This window comes from Musca domestica, unplaced genomic scaffold (genome assembly GCF_030504385.1).
Source record: "Musca domestica strain aabys unplaced genomic scaffold, Musca_domestica.polishedcontigs.V.1.1 31, whole genome shotgun sequence".
NCBI classification, from domain to species: Eukaryota; Metazoa; Arthropoda; class Insecta; order Diptera; family Muscidae; genus Musca; species Musca domestica.
Genome location: NW_026712309.1, coordinates 4,706,928 through 4,725,374, shown reverse-complemented (window position 1 = coordinate 4,725,374; position 18,447 = coordinate 4,706,928). Strand labels below are relative to the sequence as shown.

Below are 18,447 nucleotides of genomic sequence, written 5' to 3'. Positions count from 1 at the left end.
TTCCCGGCGAAGCGCTAGCTTGAGGTGATCGACACTTGGTATTTTTTAATGCCAAACTTGCTTTCCAAAAATAATTCCAGACACAATAGTCCAACGGATTTGTATCCGGAGATTTTGGTGCATTGTGCGCTGAAAGTAAGCGAGAAACCTCATTTTGTAATCATTCTTGGGTGGCGCGTGCTGAGTGCGATGGTGCTGAGTCCTGTTGGAAGATCCAAGGTCTGCGCCAAAATGTTTGCGTGCCCAAGGATTTAAAACACCGACCAGAATATTTTCGCGATAATATTTGGCATTTATTCTGATGCCACGGTCGATTAATATGAGCGGAGAGTGAACATTGGCTATTATGGTGGACCACACCATCACCATGGCCGGCGCTTGAATTTTGGTGGCCAACCGAAGGTGCACATTTTCAGCTGACCTCTTTGGCAAGTAAACACGATCATTTTTTTGTTTACAAACTGCTGGACAACGAATATTTTCTCAACGGAGAAAACCAAATTCGGCAGTTCACTACTTTCGGCCAAGCAAAGCAACTCTTTAGCTCTTTTGAGTCTATTTTCTTTCTGTTGCGGTGTAAGTTCTAGCACTTTTTGGAATTTCAATGGCTTTTCGCCCAGCTCATTTTTCAATATTTGCCGAATGGAATATTGCGATATGTTCAGCTCACGAGCCATTTTTCGGCCACTGCTCAAGTCGCTTCCTTACTTTTCGAACCATTTTTGCTGTTGTTGCTGTTTTCTTTCGTCCACTTCCTTGACGTCGGGCTACGCTACCACTATTACGGTAACGAACTATGGTACGAGACACAAAAGATTATTCTCATTTAAATGCTGGTGTGCTCTAACAATAGCCACATGCCAGCCAAATATTAAGAAATCACACTATCACGATTTTTTGTGAAAAATTCTAAGTAAAATGCTTTTGTACGCTTGTAAACAATATAATGAGCTTTCACTGGAATAATTTTAACAGCTATCGGACGAGTGGCTTCGAAATGACACCAGTTTGAAATTGGTTGCAGTTTTTTCATCTCACCCTGTATATCTGAATTTTCATTATTAGTGTAATGCTACTTTATTGGTCTAAATTACTTACAAAAATTGATCTTTAAGTAGTTTCTGATAGAAATTGATAGAAATCTCTAAATTTTAATATTATTTTTCAGTTTACGATTTTACAATAAGTCCATTGTAAACAATCCCGAGCAAATGCAAGCAGTTCGTAATATTGCCGAAGGACCCAGAAATGATGCAACTTATATTATTTTCGGCCCACCGGGTACGGGCAAAACCACCACATTGGTCGAATCGATTCTACAGGTGTTACAAAGAGAGAATACCAAAATTTTGGTAACAGCCTCATCGAATAGTGCCTGCGATGAAGTGGCATTACGTTTATGTCAAACCTTATCCCACATGGATATGTCACGGGCCATTGTTCGAATTTATGCCCAAACATCGGAGGCACGCTTGGAGAATTTCGACGACTTATTGCTGGAACATTCCAATTTGTATAAAAATGTACACTTCTATCCGGACATTGAGGTGTTGCATGAATACCGCATTGTTGTCTGCACCATGTCGGTGGTGGCCAAATTGGCAACGGGTAAATTTGGTCGTACCACAAGTGGCGGCACTCTATATACGCATTTATTTATTGATGAGGTGGCAGCTGCCACAGAAGTCGAAACTCTCATGCCCATTACATCGGTTCTAACACCGAAGGCATGTTTGATTATTGCCGGCGATCACAAGCAATTGGGACCGATTGTTAAATCGAAACGAGCTGAGGAATTCAATTTGGGTGTATCGCTAATGGATCGTCTGTTGAAACGTGAATGTTATAGTGTCAACACTGACACAGGTGATTACGATCGTTCAATACAGACTCGTTTACGTATGAATTTTCGTTCACATCCAGCTATTGTTAATCTGTATAGTGGAATGTACTACAATCATGCTTTAGAGGCAAAGGCAAATATAGGTAAGTAACCGTAGGAGATAATTGTTAAAAGAGATCTGATTTTCATGCTACGCTGTTCTGTTCTCGGCCGACAGATGATGTCTCATTGGTAAAAGATTGGCATTTGTCGCCCAACAAAGAGTTCCCCATTATCTTTCATTATGTTAATGGTAACTCGTGTTCGGATTTCCAGTCGTACAGCTTACATAATTCGGACGAAATAAATGTTGTAATGCACTACGTCAAGGATTTAATGTATTTCGGCGTTAAAGGTAAACCTGTGAAGCAGAGTGATATTGGCATAATATCGCCATATAAGAAACAATATCTGCGCATACGTGAAGAACTAAACCAGCGACGGTGGTATGAAATTGAAACGGGATCTGTGGAGAATTTCCAAGGCAAGGAGAAATCGATTATTATCGTTTCGTTTGTACGTTCAAACACATCAACACTGGGTTTCTTGGATAGTCCAAGGGTAAGTTGAAAAAGAAAAATTAGTTTTTTTTTTTAAATAATAAATGGCACATACACATTTGTGAACACGGACCTGAATGCTCTTTAAATTATAATAATTACTTTTAGTTTGCAAAAGCAAAATAACTACGCTATTCAAAAGAAAAACAAAAATGCTATGGAGAAAGGGGAAAATGTTTATAAGTGCGGCTGTAGGATTTAGAAGAAAATCCAAAGACATTTTAGTTTTAATTGGTTTCTCTTCTATTGAGCTTGCGATCGTCACTTATGTATAACTGACGAGGGAACAGACGACAATTGTTGGTTCTTTCCGAAACAATGTTATTCCGTGCCTTACCCCCTTGTAAACATTATCATTTATCTTCTGTAATAAAAAACGTTTTTAAAAAGAACTTTAATTTGATAAATCCTGACTGTATTGCAACAACAAAATAACTTCGGTATCCCAAGATGTTTTGTGTAGAAAACTTGTATTGATTTGAATAAGCAAAAAAAAAAAAAAAAACGCGAAAACTGAACGAAAGGTTAAGAGTTATTTTCAAAATCTTGTTCTTTATATGTTGAAAGATTTATTGGTCCCATTTGTCCATATATAGATTCCTCTTTGTGTTATAAATGTAGAAACTAAAGTTGTTTTATTGGTATTTTCTTCTAGCGTTTAAATGTTACATTATCTCGGGCCAAATCGCTGCTTATACTTATTGGTAATGCCCGAACATTATCAATGAATCCCGATTTCGATTACATTATTAAGGAATGTCAACGTCATCAAACATTTGTTGCTGAACTGGACCATCGTGTGCCCACTTCAGCAGCGTATAAATATGGCGAAACTACCACAACTACACCCACATCATCAACGAAACCTATTAATAAAAGCAAAGATGAAAAGAAGCCAATGAAAAATTTCGAAAAAGTCAGCAGTGCATCTACATTGGATCTTCTTAATGATACACTTAAAGAATTGAAATTGAAAAACCAAAATGAAAATGCAAAGAAACCGGCACGAAAAATACGAGCCAGATATCAGAGTCGTGCAGCCAAAAAGCGAAACTCTGCAGCAAGAAAGAATAATGAAAATATTACGAATGAGGAGGATAATGACGACGATGACGATGATGATGTAGATGCTGAAAGTGATAGTGAAGCCGATAATAAGCACAATGATGTTGGCGTTGATAGCGACGACAGTGATGAAAGCGACAGTGAGGACAATGAACCATCAACATCAAAAGCTGCTGGCAAAGCTAAACTATCTCGTTCAATGAAAAAGAGTAAGTTTATTTCTTGTCTTCATTTATTCATTTCACATTTCATAGTAGGGCCATGAATGGTTCCAAAACAAAATCTTTATCAAATAAAGCCTCACAGAAAAAAAAAAAAAAAAAAAAATATATATATATATATATATATATATATATATATATATATATATATATATATATATATATATATATATATATATATAAATATTAACACGTTTCAATTGCTCTGACCAGTAAATTTTATTGTATGCACATAGTGCTATTCACATTTGCTTTGACCAGTAAAAATTGTTTGTACGCGCTAAAGGGGAATTCACTTAAATCTTTAAGCTAGTGTTCGCAAACTATCGATACTATCGATGGTTTCAGACTTTTTTCTTTCATAAATACTTTTTTGTGATATGAACATACTTCGCAAAAATTAAATTTTTTTTTTTTTTTTTGTTTAATTGTTTAATTTATTGAATCTTTCATATATTTAATGAAAATAACAATAAGGTTTCATATCTTATATACTAATATTTTTATAGGGAGGTTGTCAATACAATCACCCCATATTTTTTTCATGCTTTAATTATTATTGTTTTTTTTTTATAATATAGATGTGTGTTATTTTGTGGGCTTGTGGATACAGTTATATCCGTGAATTGATTGGATAGGTAGTTAAGATTAGTTTAGATACAGATATATCTAAGTGAATCGTGGACTACAGAAATAGTCTTACGGATATAATGTTGCTTTGTTTAGATACAGTTATATCTAATCATCCCGCGGACTACAGTAATAGTCTTATCGATTTCTTCACTAATCTTCCCGCGGACTACAGTAATAGTCTTTTCGATTTCTTCACAGAAGCAGCTTCCAATTTAGCATACTACTACCTGCAGAAGTATAAAAGTGGGCGACGTTCAATTGGCCAGACAGGAGCTGAAAATAATGAGAGCGTAAGACAAAAGAATAAACTATATGATAGAAAGAGTGTCACGTCTGCGCAGTCTATCGTGGCCTCCGAATAGTAGGAGTTGGCGGGCCAAGTTATTTGGGTGCTCGGATAGTTTGTTTAAGTACCTGCGGCAAAGCTTCTTTATTTCTTCTTCAACAGTAAGTATATTTAGGTCCTTGTGGATGTTTGCGTTCCTTATGTACCATGGTGCACCTGTAATAGATCGAAGAATATTCGACTGTCTTCTTTGTAGTTTACTTACGTTAGAGGCACTAGCTGTACCCCAGAGCTGTATGCCATACGTCCAAATTGGCTTTATTATAGTATTATATAATAGGACTTTATATTCTAATTTAATAGAAGAACGTATACCAATTAACCACTCAAGATTGGCCTTTTTTAGTTTAATTTGTGTGATTTTTGCATCGATGTGTTGCTTCCATGTAAGTCTTCGGTCCAGGTGCATTCCGAGATATTTTACGGTATCTTTCTGTGGAACTTGAGTATTAAAGATTTTTATCGTGGGGCAAAGTTCACGTCTTAGAGCAAAAGTAACATGTATGCACTTGCTAGCATTTACCGATATTCTCCATTTTGTCAGCCAATTTTCGAGAAGATATACATGGTATTGTAGTTTTTCCGACGCAATCAGAGGATCCTTGTGTATGCTAATGAAAGCAGTATCATCAGCAAACGTTGAGGTTAGAGTTTCATTGGTTGTGGGCATATCGGCAGTAAATAACACGTACAGAATTGGTCCTAAGATACTACCCTGTGGGACGCCAGCCAATATTTTTCTCGAATTTGAAAGTATGTCTTTCGATTTAACAACAAACGTACGATTTGACAAATAACTACAAAAAAGTTTATGAGTGTTTTTAGGTAGAGTTTCACAAATTTTGTATAGAATTCCAAGATGCCAGACTCTGTCAAACGCTTGGGAAATGTCTATAAATAGCGCCGAGCAGTACTCCTTCCTTTCGAATGCCATTCTAATGTTTGTGACTATGCGGTGCACTTGCTCAATAGTACTGTGGTTCTTACGGAAGCCGAATTGGTGGTCGGGGATAATACTGCTATTTGTAATATGGGGAGTTAACTTCCTTAGTAAAGTTGTTTCGAACAGCTTTGAGAGTATAGATAGAAGACTGATGGGTCTATACGATTTTACCTGCGTTGGATCTTTTCCAGGTTTCGGAATCATTACTATTTCAGATTCTTTCCATACAGACGGGAAGTACCCTACTCGAAGAATGCTGTTAAATATAAATAACAATAATTTAACGGCCGGTGTTGGTAATTTCTTGAGCATGTTTGGAGTAATTCTATCTTTACCCGGGGATTTTTTTAGTTTTATCGAGGCTATAGAACTTTCGATTTCTTTTAGAGAAAATCGTATTGGATTCGGAACAATGTCGTCAATTAAAGGTTGAACAACTGTCGATGGTCCGGGATTTGGGGTAAATACAGATTCAAGATGTTCGGCAAATGCGTTTACTTTTTCTTCTGTAGATCTTGCCCAAGTCCCATTTTCTAGGCGAATTGGAGATTCGTGGGCGATAGGTCTTCTCAAGTTTCTTGTGGCTTTCCATAAGCTGTAGTCAGTTCTCTCTGTGGGATCCAGGTTATTTAGGAATATTTTTAGGTTTCGCTCTTCATTTAATCTGAGTGCTTGTTGTAAGAGTTTTTCACATTCTTTTAGTTTTTCCCGAAACCTAGGTGATCGGTGCTTCTGCCATTCTCTTCTGGCCTTCCTTTTATCAGACACGAGTTTTCGAATGGTCGATGGATTATGGGAATTATTTTCTAGTTTTGAAAATTTAGTGGGAGTGGCAACGTTGACAGCGGTGTTGACTATCGAAGTAAATATTTTAACTGCATTGTCAATTTCTTCTCCGGACTTTAGAGGAGTGTTAGAATTCACATGTGTACTGACATATTTTTTGTACTTCATCCAGTTTGTATATTTATTTGGTAGATAATCCGGGGAAGTTGCGAGTTGAACATCATTTAATGTTATTATAGTTGGGGAATGGTCTGACGACAAGTCAAACGAGGGTACCACGGACATTTGTTCCCTCTTAATATTCTTTGTTACCGCAAAGTCAATTAAGTCAGGACGTTTTTGCAGGTCTGAAGGCCAGTAAGTAGGCTGGCCAGTAGATAACACGTCCAGTTTAGCGGACGAAATGGAGTTTAAAAGCTGTCTACCTCTGGGTGTAATAAGTCTAGATCCCCAGAAGGTGTGTTTGGCATTATAATCTCCAGCTGCAATGAATCTACTACCAAGAGATGAGAAAAAGTGTGCGAATTCATCTTTGCTTATACTATGTCTCGGAGGACAATATATTGCAGATATAGCTGTATTCGTTGAAGATAGTGCAACTGTTGTAGCTTGTAGGTGGTCAAACTTATATTCTGGCATGGGGTAATGCTGAATTTTATTAGAAATTATCACCGCGGTGCCACCGCAAGCTCTCCCACTAGGGTGTTTAGTGTCGTATGTACTGTAACCGTTTATTCTAAAACAGTTTCTAGAAGTGAAATGAGTTTCAGATACCAGTAAAATGTGTATGTTGAGTGAGTGAATAAAGTTTTCGACCTCGTGTTTATGTTGGCTTAAGCCGTTTGCGTTCCAAAAACAGATTCGAATTTTATCTATTTTTGTTTTAAAACTATTTGCATAATCATAGATTGATTTCTCACAATATCTTGCATCATGCTTTGCATACTTGTCATAAAAGAATTCATGGTGACGATTAGTTTTTCGATAGATGATTCTATATTTGAATTTTAATAGTTGGGTGAGTCATTTCTCAAAGTATCAGAATATAAGTATTGCATATTCTGTGAGGGGAGATTGTAATTAGGAGCGGTGGTTTCATTCCTCTTGTTTAGCTCGGGGAACTCAGCTGTTTTGATATTAAATTGTGGATTTTCCCGTACCCGGTAGCTTGTAGGCTTTTTTGTGGCTAAGCTAGATTTTGTTAAGTGGATATATACAGGACATCCTCTGTAGTTTGCAGTATGATTTCCACCGCAATTGCTGCACTTTTTGACGCTTGGGTCAGTTTTGGGATGTGGACATTCCGATGATTTGTGGAGGTCACCACAAGTAACACAAACCGATAGCAATTTACAATACGTTTTGGTATGCCCATACTCTTGGCAGTTTGTACATTGAGGTTGGCCTTTTCTTTTTTGAGGTTCTTCAATTTTCACACCGCGATTACAAAGAAGCCTAAGGCTATAAATTGGATGAAATTGTCCCTTTTTCTTTAGTTGCGAAGATTCGTATGTTAGTTCTACTTTAAACATAGGTTGCGGAATTTTATCTTTATTGAAAATGTTGATGATAGACTTTGTTTCGAATCCTTCTGCTGCGAGAGCATCTTTTATGTCCTCTATGGGTGTAGAACTATGAAGGCCTTTAATGACGACGACTAGTCCTTTTGAGCTCTTAATCTGACAGGTGTAATAATTCTTCTTCTCAGAATCCAGAGCACGAACTAGGTCCTTATAATGCGACTCAGTATAGGTTTGTATTTTCGTCTCTTGGAGATTTCCTCTCTTAAGAGATACCACGTGAAAATTAGGTTTACCCAATATTTGGGAGAGTTTGTTCACAAGATTGTTTGTAGTTTCTTCGCGAAGATATAGTGGGGGAGGTTTTTGGGATCTAACCGGTTGTATCATTTCATCAGTCTCGTTATTCGAGCCGAGAATTGAGAATCTGTTGTTGCGGTCATTGTTTATAGACTTTGGGGTTTTAGCTTTTGGTTCCTTGGTTGGAGTTCTAGAACTAGCCTTACGCTTTGTTACTAAGACATATCGGTCCATGCCTGGAGGAACTATGTTTTGCTTCTTGTTTTTTTCAAGAGACGCATGCTTACTTGAAGCGATAGTTTCTTGATGTACAATCGCATCGTGTGATAGCACCTTTATAGAATTTATTTTGGGCGTGTTTACATTGTTTTGTTTATATGACATTTCTGTTGTTTCGTTGGGAGTAGTCTCACCTGGCAAGTTTTTGTCATGAAAAACTCTCGGCGATGCCGACTTAGAACGGCTTTGGGGTTTAGCTGTAAGATACCAGCTTTCGTGGCGTTTTGGCGCGGTTGAGCTGAAATCTGTCGACGTCAACTTAAGGTATACGTTTTGCCCGTTCTCACTTACATTTCTCTCTTCCGTATGAGAGAGTGACATACACTTGTTGTTGTTAACACTATAACAAACCGATTTATGTGCTTGGGGAAAAAGAGGATAAAGTAGAAAAAAAAAACTATTTTGCAAAAATTCTTAATAAAAAGGATTTTTTTAGCAGGTTTTTTTTTAGATTATATTTCCTGAGATTATTTAATAGCGTACTGTTTGCTTTTATATTATTTATTTTGCTTTGCTTGTGAAAAAAACACCTTTCATTAGCAACGAAAAATAAAACGCGTCCGTACTTAACGCCGGCTATCGTAAAAATTTTTCAAAAAAAAAATTAAATTTGACAAAAAATTTTAAGTACATAAAATTTCAAATCGTGCTAAATGGAATAAAATCGTGTAAATAAATTAAAAGTATTCAGTTTTCAAACCGTGTTATATCAAAACCGTGTACAAAAAGACCGTGTAAAAACAGACTTAGGTGTATAATATATATATTTTTTTTAACAACAACTTTAAATCCTGCAGATCGCCCTGCTAACTATACTCTATCTATATAAATACTTTCTTCTCTTTTTTATATGTATCACTTATAAGCTACAACTATACAGGGTGAGATAAAAAAAACTGCAACAAAGTCAAACGCCATAGTTTTTACATTTTTAAATTTTATTGAATGAAATCATGTCTGAAATAGCATTAAATAATGTCGGAAATAGCATTAAATTTTAGAATATGTTTAGTTTTTTTTTCGAATTGGTGAATTTTGGCACGAATTCAAACGGCCAATGAAACTGTTGCTCTTCGGTATTTTGGACCATTCCCGGCGAAGCGCTTGCTTCTTGCTTCCTCGACACTTGTTTTTCAAAATACTTCAGACACAATTGTGCGCCGGAAATGAAGCGAGGAACCTCATTTTGTAACCATTCTTTGGTGGCGCGCCTGTTGGAATGTCCAAGGTCTACGGCCAAAAAGTTTGCCTGCCAAAGGCTTTAATAATATTCGGCATTTATTCTGATGCCACGGTCGATTAATATGAGCGGAGAGCGACCATCTGCTGCTATGGCGGCCCACACCATCACCATTGTCGGCGCTTGAGTTCTGGTTGCCAACCGAAGCTACACATTTTCAGCTGACCTCTTTGACAAGTAAACACGGTCATTTTGTTTGTTTACAAACTGCTGGACAACGAATGTTTTCTCATCGGAGAAAACCAAATTCGGCAGTTCACCACATTCGGTCAAACGAAGCAACTCTTTAAGTTCTTGCACTTTTTGGAATTTCAATGGCTTTACCCCGAGCTCACTTTTCAATATTTGCCGAATGCAGTATTGCGATATATTAAGCTCACGAGCCATTTTTCGGCCACTGCGACGCGGGTCTCCATCAAGTCGCTTCATTTCTTTTCGAACCATTTGTGCTGATGTTGCTGTTTTCTTCCTTCCACTTCCTTGACGTCGGGCTACGCTACCAGTATCACGGTAACGAGCGATGGTACGAGCCACAAACGATTTATTCACATTTAAATGCTGGAGTGCTCTAACGATAGCCACGTGCGGTTTTACAGACAAATATAAAAAAATCACACTGCCACGCTTGAATTCCATCACCACTAAATTTTTTTTCTGGAAGATTCTCACCAAAATGCTTTTGTACGCTAGTAAACAAAATAATGAGCTGTCACTGGAATAATTTTAACAGCTGTCGTACGAGTGGCTTAGAAATGACAGCAGTCTGAAGTTGGTTGCAGTTTTTTCATCTCACCCTGTATTTTTTCCTACGATGAACACAATGGCCCAAGTTCACCGAGTGAAGCAGTTGCTATAAGGCAATCGCTCATGCTTCAACCTAACCAACTAAACCAATATATTTAAGCCAACAACTAAAATTAAAAAAAAATAATGTCAATGAATTTAAAACCAAGATCGTGGATTTTGAAATAGCATTTATCAAGAATCTTCAAAGCCACTATGTCTCTAAAGTATCTCCGATCCTAGAACGTGAATTTTCAAATAATATCTGTCAATGACTAGAACAGGGTGTGGATTTTTAAACAATCTTTGTAAAATATTATTGAAACCAAGAATGTGAACTTTTGTGAAACTCCTTCAGAGCCAATAAGGTATTGTTTTGCTTATCTAACAAATACAAAATTCTTTTAACCATATTTTTATTTCATAAAAATAATATACTTCTTTTCAAGAAGAAGATGACACTTAGAGACCGGTTGTAGGATATTTAAACAATATTTGCCAAATCATGAAATGATATTTGTGAAGAAAACAATAACATGTTGTTTTATTTTTCTAACATATACAAAATTCTTTTAACCATACTTTTACTTAAAACAATATCCCTCTTTTCATTACAGAACAACAGAAATCCACAAATGATGGCAAAACAACTACAAACAATGATTTGGATGCATTCTTTAGTGAGTTACCAAGTGTACCCAAATCTAAAATGACGCCAGCCTCTACTCCGAAGTCGAACACTGCAGGCGATAATGATAACAGAAATGAGCCAACCCCAACTCCAATTGCTGTTGCTAATCCACAAAATCCACATTATAATAACGGCATGAACGTGCAATTCCAGCCGCAAACATTCAATCAATTACAAGGAATGCAACATCAAATGCCAGGAACATATATTCCCCCAAATCAAAATTACAACAATAATTTCCAACAAAATGGTTTAATGTTCATGCAGACAACACCACGGCATCCACAATATCCGCCATCATATTTCCAGGCTGGTCTAATTGGAATGCCACAAAATCCTGGAATAAGACCCCAGATACCATCCACGCCATTTACACAGCGAAACCTAGTCCAAAATCCCCATCAACAACTTTATGTAAACAACATTATGCCCGGTTTCAATCCAATGGTGATGCAACAACAACAACAACCACAACAACATGGAAACAATACTTCATTCGGTAATCAGCCATCGACTAAGGCAGACGATGTAAATAATATACCACCATTAGGAAAAAATGCTTCACGCGCTGGTGGTCGTCAAAAGAAAAAGAAAAACGAAAAGGCCAATAATAATGCAAATGCTGAAGATGCAAATGAAAAGAACAATCAAAAAGACAAAAAGAATGATGAAGCCAAACCGCACTTGGGCCAAACCATGAAGAAAAGTAAGTGGAATTTTTTTTTTCTTTTTTAGAAATATGATCCATCCGAAAAATGTTATAGAGAAAACCCATACAAAGACGAGAATGTTCAAGGCATACATTTTGTATGCACCTTTCTGACACGGACTCGAAAATGTTATATTCGTGACGGTTTCGAGCTTTAATTGTCGATAGAATGATAGAGATAGTATAATAATTCAATGTATTTTGTTATGGGTTCATTGTAGTCTTTTAAATCTTTCGCCAACAATGGGTTAGTCGCCGGGAACTGCATCAGAGGATTTCCGATCATAGTTTTTAAGATTCTCAATTAGTTATGTTTTGCCCCAAAGGTTTCGTTAGGGAAAAGAGCGAACTTATTTTTTTACCAGGAAACTGTATAGGACAAATTGCACACAGACATAGCTTTACAGAGTATATAATAATTAATCAGATCCCTGTCTAATCAATTCGGCTGCTATTCCATTATCATTAATATTGCGGTAGCACGGAACCAGCAACAAGTCATGGGTTTAAAAGAGCGCTAATTGCTAGCTGTTAGGGCTGCCCATAAATTGGCATATGTGGTCACCGGACCATCAAGCAAACCGATTCTATTTCTTATAAATATACAGAGTGAGATAAAAAAATTGCAACAAAGTCAAACGCCATAATTTTTACATTTTTTTTTTTTTAAATTTTATTGAATGAAAGCAAAAAATGTCGGAAATAGCATCAAATTTTAGAATAAGTTTAAATTTATTCGAATTGGTCACCGTTGGCGCGAATTATGGCCTTCAAACGGCCAATGAAACCGTCACACGCTGTCCGAATGTTGCTCTGCGGTGGCCATTGTGTGCTGGAAATGAAGCACCATCCTTGGGTGGCGCGTGCTGAGTGCGATAGTGCTGAGTTCTGTTGGAATGTCCAAGGTCTGCGGCCAAAATATTTGCATGCCCAAGGCTTTAATACACCTTCCAGAATATTTTCGTGATAATATTCGGCATTTATTCTGATGCCACGGTCGATTAATATGAGCGGAGAGCGACCATCGGCTGTTATGGCGTCCCACACCATAACCATGGCCGGCGCTTGAGTTCTGGTTGCCAACCGAAGGTGCACATTTTCAGCTGATATCTTTGAGAAGTAAAAACGATCATTTCGTTTGTTTACAAACTGCTGGACAAAGAATGTTTTCTCATCGGAAAAAAACCAAATTCGGCAGTTTACCACTTTCGGCCAAGCGAAGCAACTCTTTAGCTCTTTTGAGTCTATTTTCTTTCTGTAGCGGTTTAAGTTCTTGCACTTTTTGCAATTTCAATGGCTTTTCGCCCAGCTCATTCTTCAATATTTGCCAAATGGAATATTGCGATATATTCAGATCACGAGTCATTTTTCGGCCACTGTGACGCGGGTTTCGATTAAGTCGCTGCTTTAACGAGCAATGGTACGAGACACAAATGATTTATTCACATTTAAATGCTGGAGTGCTCTAAAAATAGCCACTAGTGGTTTTCCAGCCAAATATAAAGAAATCAGACTATCACCCTTGAATTCCATTACGAATAAAAATTCTCAGCAAAATGCTTTTGTACGCCTGTAAACAATATAATGAGCTGTCACTGGAATAATTTTAACAGCTGTCGGACGAGTGGCTTAGAAATGACAGCAGTCTGAATATGGTTGCAGTTTTTTTATCTCACCCTGTATATAACCGATTATGTTCAATTCTAAATACATCGCTTTTCAATAGCAAAATATTGCGTCTGAAATGTGCTTATTATTATTATTATTATTATTATTATTATTATTATTATTATTATTATTATTATTATTATTATTATTAATATTATTATGTTTTCGAGTTATTTGTAATTTATTGTTCTTATATTTTTCAAGAAAACCCACATCAAAATGTCCCAAAAGCTTCCAAGCCACTGAAGACGGTTGTTCTAACAAAAGACGGCAGCAATACAGTGGAGATAAAAGAACATAATTCTAACATGAATGCAACTAAAAAGAAAAATGCTACTAGCGATGCTACAACTGCAAAGGGATCAGCAAATCAGATAACAACCGGCAAGAACAATGTGGTGGAAAGGGCCCAAGCATCAGCCAAATCGTCCAATAAAGACACTTCTAAAGACAAAAAGGAGGAGGCAGCCTCAAAGGTAAATAAAAAACAGATGAACGTTTCCTTAAATGTCCAGAATACGAACATAAAGTCATCAGCCGAAGAACCAAATCGTCCGATGCCAAAGAAAACATTTACATCTGAAAATGATGCACCTCAAAATCTGTCGTCTTTGCAAGCGCAAAAAATGTTGGAAGACTTGATGAAAGTGGATCGTGTTACAGAAAATTCACATAAACAAAATCAGAAGGCACAGCCAAAACCGGTTGCCAATATAAAACCAGTTGCTTCTATACGACAGGATTCAATTTCAAATAAACCAACATCTTCTGTTAGTGTTGGTCAAAGAAATGCAACAAGAACTTTGGGCGCCACTTTCAATGAAGCCACTCTTAATGAGGGTTACACTGGTACATTAGGATCAAATGTAGGAAACAATATTACGGATAACCGCTCATCTGTAGTAAATAACAGCAACAACAACAATGTTGTAAAATCACAAACTGGTGCAATGGGAAATTCGAGCTATAACAGGGGCGCTGTAAATCCTTTAGCTTCAAGAATGGATGACAAGAATTCAGTAACTTCACAAAGTTCAATCAATTCAATTGCTAATCGCCCATCATCTAGCGTCGTAAATTCTTTATCCTCAAGTTCGGCTATCAATAGTACACCAACGGCACAACAAACAACCAATCCCTTTACTAATTACACATCGTCAAGAACTAACAATGTAGCTGGTGGAACTTCAGCCTATACAAGTGATGTCCTTCATCGTCCAGCAGCAAGAACGAGTTTGTATGCCTCTAACAGCACCGGCTCTGCACTGTCTCAGGAAAGGCCGAATTCGTATGAACAACCAAACCGTCCGGTTAGAGATTTGAACTTTGACAAAAAGCCCAAAAATCCAAAAAATGATAATTGTGTCATTGCCTAGGTAACAGCTGCGCTCAAAATAATTTTTATTACTTTAATGGAAGTGGGTGATTATTGTGTCACACCATATTCTTCGACATGAAATCTAGAATTTAAAGCCACTTGAAAAGTTTCTCCATGGCTTTGCCATAATTATTTTGAGCGAAGACTTTAGTTTGATGTTACTTTGCGATTGTAAAGTAAATTATCGAAATAAGTTGATATTGGGTTGTTGGTGGGGACCCTACTCATTTTTCTTGGTTATTATTTAAAGTTTTAATTATTTTGGAAATCTTTATGGAATTCTACATATAGAACCGTAAATAGATTTTGAATAATTGAAACAAATAATAACCATTGAAAATACAAACCGAAAAAGTAGAATAGTAAAGGGAAACGACGCACGACTAGGAGTTGAAGTGAAGAGACAGTATTTTAGCGGTATAATTAACATGTATAATTAACATGTTTACATTTAACAAAAGTGTGTCTCGTTCGTTGTTCACAGGCAACATTTGCTTGGGAACCTCTCAAAATATCCGGTATATAGTAAGTTATACTATAACGATCGCCATAACATAAGAAGCACAGTGGACCTAAGGCCTGCACAAATGTTACAGGCTTTACATTATGGACCTACTACAGCAAACTATGCCTACGTTTTTAAATATCCCACAATTTCCTCTAAATCCTTACTAATCCATGTTTAATTTTGATAAATTAAGGGGTTCAAAACAATTAAAGAACAAGGAAAATAACATTAACAAAAAAAAAAAAAAAAAAAAAACAAAAACCCTAGTTCATGACCCAAAACATAGAGAGGATAAATAGTCTGTTGTGGTAGTTGTACATTGCTCATATGACTTAGATTATGACGCAAAATTAATCAAAGTTATTTGGAAGCTTTGGAAATCTTAAAACACTAAAAATATCCAATTTTCAATCTAGCAATCATTTTTTGAGGTTAGTTCTGAAAGAGGTAGTCTATTGTAGTTATGTGTCATACGCCTAATGTCGGTGGCATGACGTCGGAGACAATATAAAAGAAAGCTTACGAGCTACGGAAATCATTAAAAAACAACTCCTAGTCCTATGAAGTTTTTATGTTAATTTTCACAAAAAAAAAATATTTGAGGTTAGTTTTGATAAGATAAGCTGTTGTAATAATTGTGCATTGCCGATTGCACATGGGACAAATTCAGCTTAGTTTTATCCAAAACTTTTGTCAGTGTTATTTCTGGGTAGACTTTAACCAAATACAAAACAAACACACAAATATGAAATTTTGGCGGATTTCGTGTTCGTGCAGTCAATTCCAACAAAGTCTACACCTCCTTTGGTTTGGATACCGAGAGCAAGCGCAAAAAATTAAGATGCATTTTTTTCTATCCCGTATTTATCTTCGCGGAGTTTGTGACTCCTGCGCAAAAATACAATATTCCATTTTTCCCCTTATAAAAACGCCTTTGGTTTTACTCTCGACCTTGCAAGCCAAACACTTGCAGTTTTGCAATTTATCTTCGATGGCAAGGTTTTTTTCATACTTCAATTGCATGCAAACTTATAGTTGCAGCGATAACGAGTTGGATGAGATTAAATATAAAAAACGAATAAAATTCAACTACGTAGTTACCCTGGCGATTCATCAGGAAATGAAAAGTACTGGAAAGCTTTTCAGTTTCCTCTAAACATGGATGCAAGTCATATGAGTGTTGGACGTAGAACTAGAATTTTCCAATGGCTGGGCAAAACTAATCGCTTTCTAAAGCAATTTTAAAAAAATTGAATATTTAATCTATGTTAAAATTATTCTGCGGTTTCAGTGTTTAAATGGTAGGTGGTTAATGCACATTAATTCACATGTCCGTATAGAAAAACTCAGCCCTTCTAAGGTGTAAATATATCTCCACCCTATAACCTTTAATAGGTTATATCTAAAATCAAGTTTGAAAACTGTGTTCTAAACACTGTTTTTTAATTCAGTATTCGGTTTTTAACATGAAATGACAAAAAAAAAAAATGACAGCGAAACTTAGAAACTTAAAGCTACCATTGTAATTTAAAAAGAATCGACAGCGGAGACATAAATTTACGAAATACTGCAACGTAATTGCATTCGACTACATTAGATGCCCAAAGGCGTATGGTTTTGGGACTTTTAAGAAACTTAAATATATTTTCTATTATATATCTATATAATCGACAGCAGTGACAGATAAATCTACGAAATACCGCAATGTAATTGCATTCGACTACATTAGAAGCCCAAAGGCGTATGGTTTTGAGACATTTAAGAAACTTAAAAATATTTTTTTTTGAAATATATGTAATGAAAATGAAATAAATTAAAAATATATATGTTTATTTAATCAAAAATATCCCCTATCTATATGTTTACGAATTTGAAATATTAATAAATGAAATAAATTAAAAATATACATGCTTATTTAATCAAAAATATCCCCTATCTATATGTTTACGTATTTGAAATGTTAATAAATGCTTTAAATCAATATCGTAGTTTGTTTATTTTTAACAAACCAGATTCCGCACAGTGATCTGGATTCGATTTTACCGGTTAAAACTCTAATTCTACGAAAATATTGATGGGTTTCGATAGGAGGAAACACATTAAAAATAAGGGGTATTCAAGAAACTTGTCAGGAAATTTTAATTTTGATGGTCTTTTAGAAAATGTGACGTATGTGTCGAAATACTTTCCCGACAACATCAACAGGCGTTGAAAGTGTCGTAAGCTCAGATAATCAATCAGGACTTTGACAGAAACAACAATAATGCAAGAAAGAAGTAAAGGATGTCCATCATTCAAATTCGAAAATTCTTTACTACCCCCACCATTTAAAAACGTTTTTATTCTACAGGGTGAGATAAAACAAACTGCAACAAAGTCAAACGCCATAATTTTTACATTTTTTTAATTTTATTAGCAAATTTTAGAATATGTTTAGATTTTTTCGAATTGGTACCTTTGGCACGAATTTTGGCCTTCAAGCGGCCAATGAAACCGTCACACGCTGCCCGAATGTTACTCTTACCCATTCCCGACGAAGCGCTTGCTTGAGGCGATCGGCACTTTGGTATTTTTTAGTGTCAACCTTGCTTTCTAAAATACTCCAGACACAATGGTCCAACGGATTGACATCCTTAGATTTTGCTGGCCATTGTGCTCTGGAAACCTCATTGTGTAACCATTATTGGCTGGCGCGTGCTGAGTGCGATGGTGCTGAGTTCTGTTGGAATGTCCAAGGTCTGTGGCCAAAATGTTTGCGTGCCCAAGGCTTTTATACACCCTCCAGAATATTTTCGCGATAATCAGCATTTAATGCGAGCGACGCGAGCGACTATCGGCTGTTATGGCGTCCCACACCATCACCATGGCGGGCGTTTGAGTTCTGGTGGCCAACCGAAGATGCACATTTTTAGCTAACCTCTTTGGTAAGTAATAC

General features: G+C 36.4%; 1 protein-coding gene across 5 annotated transcripts in view; it reads left to right on the top strand.

The window, feature by feature from the left end:
- Positions 1-17,493, top strand: part of LOC101890486 (uncharacterized) — a 28,879-nt gene extending 11,386 nt beyond the window's left edge. For all 5 annotated transcript variants that reach the window (XM_059124916.1, XM_059124915.1, XM_005182437.4 and 2 more), the window contains exons 10-14: positions 1,169-1,986; positions 2,061-2,443; positions 3,098-3,716; positions 11,176-11,955; positions 13,831-17,493. In XM_059124916.1, the coding sequence (XP_058980899.1) occupies positions 1,169-1,986; positions 2,061-2,443; positions 3,098-3,716; positions 11,176-11,955; positions 13,831-15,002 (3,772 nt within the window). In that variant the 3' untranslated portion in view covers positions 15,003-17,493. The remainder of the gene's footprint in view (positions 1-1,168; positions 1,987-2,060; positions 2,444-3,097; positions 3,717-11,175; positions 11,956-13,830) is intronic.
- The last annotated feature ends 954 nt before the right edge of the window (positions 17,494-18,447 follow it).